This window comes from Dipodomys ordii, unplaced genomic scaffold (assembly GCF_000151885.1).
Source record: "Dipodomys ordii isolate 6190 unplaced genomic scaffold, Dord_2.0 Scaffold64, whole genome shotgun sequence".
Taxonomy (NCBI): Eukaryota; Metazoa; Chordata; class Mammalia; order Rodentia; family Heteromyidae; genus Dipodomys; species Dipodomys ordii.
This window is the reverse complement of record NW_012267280.1, coordinates 5,175,716-5,183,828: the sequence shown is the minus strand read 5'-3', so window position 1 is coordinate 5,183,828 and position 8,113 is coordinate 5,175,716. Positions and strand designations below refer to the sequence as shown.

The following is an 8,113-nucleotide window of genomic DNA, read 5'->3' as shown; positions in this document are numbered from 1 at the left end:
TTTTTTTTTTTTTTTTTTTGGTCTGGTTGTGGGGCCTAGGCGCTGTCCCTCAGCTCTTCAGCTCAAGGCTAGCACTCTACCACTTGAGCCACAGCGCCATTTCTGGCTTTTTTTTTTCTGCTTATGTGATGCTGAGAAATCGAACTCGGGGCCTCATGCATGCAAGGCAAGCACTCTACTACTGAGCCACCTTCCCAGCCCTTTTTCGTTGTTTTTTTTGTTTTGTTTTTTGTTTTTTGTCCGTCATGGGGCTTGAACTCTGGGCCTGGGCAGTATCCCTCAGCTTTTCAGTTCAAGGTGAGTGCTCTACCATTTGAGCCATAGCACCACTACCAGTTTTTGAATGGTTAACTGGAGATAAGAGACTCACAGATGTTCCTGTGAGCCACTGGCGCCCGTCAATGCTACTGTTTTTAGGTACATGTGTGACACTTTTTTTGGGGGGGGTGGTCCTGGGGCTTGAACTCTGGGCCTAGGTGCTGCCCCTGAGCTTCTTTTGCTCAAGGCTCTTGCTCTACCACTTGAGCCACAGCACCACTTCCAGCTTTTTTGAATAGTTTATTGGAGATAAAGAGTCTCACAGGACTGGCTGATCCACAGTCCTCAGATCTCAGTCTCCAGAGTAGCTAGGATTATAGTACCAGCACCTGGGTATGGGTGTGTCTTGATCTCATCTTGTTATTAAGACACTAGTCAGATTGGAACAGGCCCCACCTCGATGATGCACTTTTGCCCTAAATGCCCTATTTCCAGTCAAACCTTGAGTTATCAGTCATTGGGTGCCAGCATTGAGCATGTGGCTTTCTTTAGAAGAGGACGGAGCTCAACCAGAACATCTTCCTCACCCTGGAGATCTCCCAGGCCTCAAGTGCAGCAAGGATGCCAGATGTTATCTATATCTTGTATCTTGCTGGATAGAAGCCCCAGCACCCAGACTACACACCTGTCATCACCTTGCCTGTATCCTTCCCACAGTGATGCCTTTGCCAAGTTGCTAGAATCTGGGGACCTGTGTATGAACTCAATCAAAGTCGATGGCACTAGTATGTCTTTCCACAACCTTCTGGCAAAGATCTGTTTTCACCACCATTTTTCAGGTAAGGATACAACATGGCTGTTTCAGAGTTTGTAGCATTTACCCATGTTTTCCTCATGGGGCCTGGTCCCACCTGTACTGCAGACTCCACCCTGACCCAGAATAGCTCATGTATGTTCAGTCCTGAACCTCAAGGACTTGACAGAATGCAGTGACTCCTGTCTCGGCCACCTACTGCTCTTCTTGTCCCTTGGAACTGTGGCTGAGGTACCTCCTGGGTGGGGCCTTGTGCGTGCAGGCAGGTAGGTGGACCTCATCTGGTGCTCTGTTACAGTTGTGGAGCGAGTGGACTCCTGCGCCTCTATGTACAGCCGGTCCATCCAGGGCCACCATGTCTGCCTCCTGGTAAAGAAGGTGAGTATAGGACATGGCCACAACACCATGCCAGGGAGCTGTCAGGCTTTTCCCAGTCCAACTGGCACTGGAGAGAAATGTTTTCCCCATATATCTCTCTGTCAAGGAGGCTCTTTCTTGAGAGGCTCCCTGCTTGAGAGTAGGGGCTTTGCTGAGTGCTGGAGGCTCATTCCTGTAATCCTAGCTACTCAGGAGGCTGACATTTGAGGATTGTATGTAGTTTCAAACCCACTAGGCAGAAAAGTCTCTGAGACTCCAATTAACCGCCAAAAAGCCAAAGTTGAGGTGTGGCTTGAATGGCAGAGCACTATCCTTGAGTACAAAAGCTCAGGGACAGCACAGTTCAAGCCCCAGGATTGGCACAAAAAGAATATAAATTTCAGTACAAGGGGGGTGTAGCCCCATGGCAGAGTTCTCACCCAACATGCACAGGCCCTCTAATTCCTCCCACACAGAGAGGCAGTGTCTCCTCATAGCTTTCTCCTCTCAGGGTGAGAACTCGGTGTCGGTGGATGGGAAGTGCAGTGATGCAACACTGCTCAGCAGCCTGCTGGAGGAGATGAAGGCCACACTAGCCCAATGCTGAGTACTGCCTGGAGCCCAGCCTGTGGAGGACACCCGGTCAATGGACACCAGATCTGATGTCTTGCCTCTCTTTTGTGGTGTACTGTCCTCACACCCAAGCATTAATTTAACTCCACTGTCCACTGTGTGACTTTTGAGACCCTATGTTGCATTGATTTATTATCCTTTTTTGACTCTACGTCCCTTTGGCAAGAAGTCCTATCCCAGTCCCCAAACTACCAAGGGGCTCCCTGGTTCTGCTTGCCACCGTATACTAGGGCCTGAGCTCCTTACAGTGGCCACAGGCCACTTACCAGGTGGTGGGACTTCCTGGGTCAGTGCCCAGTGGGTACCCCGATAAAGCCTGCCTCCAATAGGAAGGGTGGAGCTGACCTTCCTATGTCCTGTACCTAGGGAAGCCTGACAGCTGCTTTTGTCCCCAAACACCCTGACTGGCTCTGGGGAGATGAACAGCTAGCCACCACCATGCTTCACTCTGCCAAACTCGCAAGGAGAAAAGACCTGTTGCCACTGCCTGCTGTTTTCGTTGCTTGTGAGCTGACAGCAAGGCACTGAAGCCATAGGCCGGGTCATGGACAGAACCACTGATACCATGGACTGGCCTTTTTCTTGTTGGGACAGTATCTGGTCTCCTTGGGGGTGAGAGGTGGTGGCAGTGGCATGCAGTTTCATGACCATCTGCTTGTCACTACATACCACAAGGCTTATCCCTACATTATATCCACGGCTGTCTGGAGGGCCCTGGTAGAACTGGAAGCTCCATGTCTGGGTGGCTCATAGTGGAGGACACGTGTCCTGGATGCCCTTTAATTCCTGCTCAGTTGAATGAATGGGCTGCCCCTAGGCCACGTCTCCTGGAAGGCGGCCTTCTGGGCAGAGCAGAGTGGAGACCCTAGGTGGCTCCTCTGCATAGCCAGGCAGCCTGGTCACGTGCTGTACCTCCCTCAGGTGACAGTTCTCCATGACATTTTAACTGTCCTTTGATGAAACTGTCACTGTAGCATGTAGCGTAATCTATTACAGAATCCCGTGCCGTGATTCTAGAACTTTGAGATTGTATGATGTGTTACATAACAATTTATTTGCTATCGACATTCCCATATAAAAAAGACATATCACGCTGCTGTAATGATTTTTGTGTCAAGATGATCAATAAAATTGCAAAGCAGACATTCACGAGGTAACTGTCCTGCTAGTACCAGTGAGTACCCTCACCTGTTTGTGTCAGTCCCCCACTTGGCCCTACAGGCTCCTGGGGCTTAGGTGGTACATGGGTGAGCAAGCCCCTGACCCCCACCTGTACACATTACCATCCTCCCTGCCATGGGAAAGCCATTGCTGTGGGGCAGTGAGGCGAGGAATCTGGAGCTAAAAAGGCCAGCAGGAGAGTGACTAGCCTTGCCTCTGTGTTAAGTAGCCACAGTTCTACTGGCCTTATGGCAAGTATAGACAGGGGACAAAGTCATGCTCAGAGGAAAAGAATGTGTCAAGTCAAACTTGATACCCAGATGCTGCCATGGCTGACCAGGCTCAATGGGAGGGGTAGAGCACTGACCCTAGAGTGCCAGGGCTGCCCTACCCTATTGTGCACCAGTGCCCTTTCTCAGACATGAAGCTGTCCCAAAAGATTACCCATCAGCCTTTTTCCATTCTCAATATCTAAGGCAGCCCTTGCTAAATGAGCATTGATGGTGTACTTGATGACCATCCACCTGGGGTAGAGTCCACTCACCACCATCACTACTATTCTCAACATCCCCATTATTGTTAGCCTTTTTGTTTTGTTTTAGTCTGTTAAGGGGCTTGAACTCCAGGCCTGTGTGCCACAGCTCCACTTGTTTTTCTGGTGATTTACTTGGAGATAAGAGTCTCACAGACTTTCTTGCCTAGACTGGCTTTGAACCTCTGTCCTCAGATCTCAGCTCCCTGAGTAGCTAGGATTATAAGCGTGAGCCACCAGTACCCAGCCTGTTAACCTATTTTTTGTGGCTCTGACCTCCCAATATTGTGTCAAGGGTATCTACCCTGAAAGGAAGCCCACAGAGGTATTCTGTGTATTGCTCCCACACAGAGGTAGCAATAAGCCCTTACCTTTCCTTCTTGTGTCAGCAAGCACCGAGCCCAGGCAGCTAGCTCTGCTCTTGGACTGCTAGGTGTATCTTGTGACCGGATCCATAGATCCTGGGTCCCACTTAAATGACAAAACTAAAATGCGCTAAAACTAGCCTGGCTTTCACGCAACAGTCATTGTGTCATTGAAAGAACCCACTTATTTCCTTCGCCTCCCCCCCAAAAAAAAACCACTTAGACATGCTCAGGTGTGTCATGATCCTGGAACCCTAAGTAGGGCTTACTGGGCTTCATCAAGTCCTATTTGTGGGTCAGAGGCCTGAGCCTACCTACTGCACTCAAGTGAGATCTTCAAGCCTCCCAGTTTCTTTCTCCTGAACCAACAAAAGCTGTTCTTCAGTAGTGCATGAGTGGCTCATGCCTGTAATCCTAACTACTCTGGAGGCTGAGATTTGAGGATCACAGTTCAAAGCCAGCCTAGGCAGAGACATCCATGAGAACAATTACTTAAAATTAACTGCCAGAAAGCTAGAAGTAGAGCTGTGACTTGAGATAGAATGCCCATCCTTGAATGAAAAAGCTAAGGGATAGTGCTCAAGGTCCTGTGTTCAACCGTTAATACTGACATGAGAAAGGGGGAAAAAAAAACAGTCTTCAATAAGAAATTAGGATGCTTTAATGGCCCCATCAAACTGTTCTATGGCCCTGCCTGGGGCCAATGCTATCAATACACAAACCCATCTCCCTCCCACAACCCACAACCCAGGCTGAGCTCCCCAAGAATAGAGGGGGAAATTCAATATGGCAGCCAGCTTGTTCCCAGTCTGGGGTAGCTGAGCTGAGTCCTGACCCCTGTTGTAGCCTGAGGCAGGTCCTTGTCAGTGCTGGGTCAGACATTCAGAGACATTTTCCAAAGTCAGGTTGGCCAATTGCTGGGGCTCCAGACAAGTGAAGCTTGGTGATGTCAGGCTGTGCGGGACAAAGTGCCCTCAGTCCTTCCTTGCCTGCTGTTGCCTCCTTCCTTTATCTCTGCTGGGAGCCCTGTGCCTCCTCTTAGCCTGTTCCTGGGTCCCCAAAAGAGTCCCCGGAGGGTCCACCCACTGTCCCTGATACACATATGATGGGCCGTATTAGGACATAAGAGTGCTTTGTGGAAAACTCACTGTGGGGTTTGGATTTCTAGTTTAGGACATTCCCACCTCCAGAGTCCACTGCTTCCCTCCAGCCTCCCTCTAGCCTCCCCTTCAGGAACACTCACAAGGCTGGGGTGGTTCTGCACATCCCAGGTGAGGCGATGAGGAAGACCACATGAGTGTGGCTGTACAGCAGAGGTCCAGCACATCCAGGCACAGAGTCCTGCTTATGGTGTCTACCCATCCAGCACCCCCATGGACCCAGAGGACCCCAGAGCACTCAGTTCTTCCCTCCTCCCTCCCCGTTCTTCCCTTGCAGAGGGCCCAGCCTTACCTCACACTGGTATTCTGGCTGAAAGATAGGATAGGGCTCCAGTTAAACCTTATTTTCTATTCTGGGGCTGCAGCTATATCCATGGCCCTTAGGTATCACTTCTGGGGCTCTGCCACCAGACTATGGGGACCCTTCAGCTAGGATGATCTGTCTCCCTCCTCCAACTGAGCTCAAGAAACTCTCAAGGGAGTTGAGAACTGAGTGGTCCCAGCCCCCTCCTTTATGGGCTCAGATGGGTGACATTCTGCCTCCTGGTGGCCCCTGTGTAGGTCCTGGGAGCCACCCTCTGCATATCACCCCCAAAGGTACTCACATACCCACACTGCCTCTGAAAAACTGATGTTGCATTCGAGGAGAGGGACTTACTTGTGCCAATTATTTCTGCAATGAAAATGAGTTTGGAGTTAGGGAGTCCTATAGTAACTTTGATCAGTGTCCCCCTCCTTGAGCCTAGGCCTGTGGGCAACCAAAACCCATCAACTCACAAGTAACTCAGAAGACCCTTTACAGCTGATTCCCACTGTGCTGATGACCTGTGGGGGACATAGGACTTGGAGGTAGGGTACTCCCCCAGCCCCAGGCCCCACCCTACCCAGGAGGTGATAAACCTGGGACCCCACAGATAGTAGGGTCCTCCATAGGTGGGGCTAACAGCTGAGCCCTACTCGCAGTTGTAGCCAAAGCAGACGACATGTGAGTCTGTGCAATTGGTGCAGGAGATGGTCTGATATTGGAAGATGCCTGTAATACAGGAGAGTTAGCCAAGAGCTCCCCCTAGGCCTTCCAACTTGGACGCCCTGTTGCCGGGCCCCTCAGCCTGAACCCACTTACCACAATGACGCTGACAATCGATGCGGCCTGTGGGGGCAAAGAATAGCTCAGTGCCTGTCCTTGCGCCACCTGGGGCAGAGTCATATACGGGTTTCATGTGTGTCCATAGCCCAGAAGAAAGGGGCCCTTGAATGGCCCCCAGAGTATGATAGGGGGGAAAAAACACCTCAAGGGAGAATGATTTCAGTGCTCTTATTAGCACATTTGAGGGACTAATTTTAAAAGGTGCTGGTGACTCATGCTTGTAATTCTAGCTACTCAGGATCGCAGTTTGAAGCCAGCCAAGGCAGGAAAGTCTGTGAGACTATTATCTCCAATAAACTACTTGGAAATAGCCGGAATTGGCTGTGGCTCAAGTGGTAGAGTGCTAGCCTTGAGCACAAAGAAGCTCAAGGGACAGCGACCAGGTCCTGAGTTCAAGCCCAGGATTGGCAAAAAAAAAAAAAATGCTGGGGGGTGACATTTACCCTGGTGACCATATGATGAAAAAGATCCCACCTGGGAAGCTGCCTCAGTCTCACTTTTCCCTGGGTGACTGGGACTCCCAAGTCCTCATCCCCATAAGTCCTCAGTTCTGGAGGAATTCGCGTCCCTGGCATCATCACCCCTTCCTCGAGCCTTCCTGTGCTCACTTTCGATGATGGCATTCTGGATGAGGTGCACTTGGTCCCGGAAAATGGCTCGCAGCTCATTGGGAAAATACCCTAATGTGAGAGGCAGAGCGGGGAGGTCAGGCTTAGGAGGTGGTCAATGTGGATAGGACTTGCCTCGATTTCCCCACTCCTCACCTGGGAAGTACATTTTCCCCTGGTACAGCTGGTCCATCCTCAGGTACACGGCTTGGGCTACTTGGTCCAGCTTCTCCCGGGCTGCGAAGGGGGTTTTCGGGGGCAGGTAAGCGGGCCTGGGGCGGGGGTTCTCGAGGTATGTGGGTGGGGCCGACCCCGGGGAAGGGTTCTGCACTCACTGATCTCCGCTGGGATGGCCAAGTGTAGTTCCTTCATCGTGTCCTGACTCCACTCGGTGAGCAGCGCCCCAGACACAGGGATGTCACCCACCCACCAAGACTTGAGGTTCACGTGGTGGCGGTAGAAGGAGAACTTCTCCGAGAAGTTGCCGTTGCAGTGCAGGCAGCCTTGGGCCAGCGCTGTGGCCATCCCCAGGCACAACAGCAGGGCCATGGCCCGCCGCTGCCCACCAACCAACGGCGCCGCCAGGGCCACGCCCTCCAGCCGCGCACCAACCAACGGCGTCATCAGTACCCGCCTCTCCACATGCCCAACCAACGGCGCGCGCTCGGGCCGTAACTTCACTCACTCCCACCCCCGGGCTCAGGCCCCGCCTCCAGACAAGGCCCCGCCCCCGGTCTCCACTGGGAAGTGACTAGCCAGTTCCGCCTCCAGAACCTCGGTCACTTAGATGTCAGTCATAGATCAGGCTCCGCCCTCGACTTGACCTCGCCTTCCCTTCACAGAGCCGAGCTCCAGGGCCTTCAACACGCTACATCTCCTCTTCCTGGGTCGGCCTCTGAGGATGCGCCACACGCTAACAACTACGATATAAACTCCGCCCACAAGTCTCGGCCAATGGCGGCAGAGGCCAGTTCTAGTTGCTAGACAACGAGGAGCGCGACCTAGCGCTTTGTCAGAATCCACGCTTCCATCCGGGGCACCTCGGACCTTTGACGAAGTGTTTCTCCATCCGGGCCTG

General features: G+C 52.0%; 2 protein-coding genes across 4 annotated transcripts in view; one reads left to right on the top strand and one right to left on the bottom strand.

The window, feature by feature from the left end:
- Positions 1-3,211, top strand: part of Ap3d1 (adaptor-related protein complex 3, delta 1 subunit) — a 56,239-nt gene extending 53,028 nt beyond the window's left edge. For both annotated transcript variants that reach the window (XM_013022822.1, XM_013022823.1), the window contains 3 exons: positions 976-1,097; positions 1,371-1,450; positions 1,941-3,211. In XM_013022822.1, the coding sequence (XP_012878276.1) occupies positions 976-1,097; positions 1,371-1,450; positions 1,941-2,036 (298 nt within the window). In that variant the 3' untranslated portion in view covers positions 2,037-3,211. The remainder of the gene's footprint in view (positions 1-975; positions 1,098-1,370; positions 1,451-1,940) is intronic.
- A 1,554-nt stretch (positions 3,212-4,765) lies between these two features.
- Positions 4,766-8,096, bottom strand: Izumo4 (IZUMO family member 4). 2 transcript variants are annotated; one of them, XM_013022728.1, is made up of 10 exons: positions 7,371-8,096; positions 7,192-7,272; positions 7,036-7,107; positions 6,404-6,430; positions 6,238-6,313; positions 6,058-6,105; positions 5,939-5,953; positions 5,573-5,590; positions 5,364-5,378; positions 4,766-5,074 (listed from the first exon to the last, which is right to left on the bottom strand). In XM_013022728.1, the coding sequence occupies exons 1-10, from the start codon at positions 7,657-7,659 to the stop codon at positions 4,984-4,986; spliced, it is 732 nt and encodes a 243-aa protein (XP_012878182.1). In that variant the 5' UTR covers positions 7,660-8,096; the 3' UTR covers positions 4,766-4,983. The 2 variants fall into 2 exon arrangements, 1 of the variants encoding a protein (XP_012878182.1); XR_001175305.1 differs by having other exon boundaries at positions 4,990-5,074; positions 5,364-5,590; positions 5,890-5,953.
- Positions 8,097-8,113: the final 17 nt, after the last annotated feature.

Coding starts and splice junctions, on each gene's coding strand:
- Izumo4 (XM_013022728.1), bottom strand. CDS start 7,659: ATGACGCCGTTGGTTGGTGCGCGGCTGGAGGGCGTGGCCCTGGCGGCG. Junction 7,273..7,370: donor GGCCATCCCAGCGGAGATCA/GTGAGTGCAGAA, acceptor CCCCCTTCGCAG/CCCGGGAGAAGCTGGACCAA. Junction 6,314..6,403: donor CGATTGTCAGCGTCATTGTG/GTAAGTGGGTTC, acceptor CCTGTATTACAG/GCATCTTCCAATATCAGACC.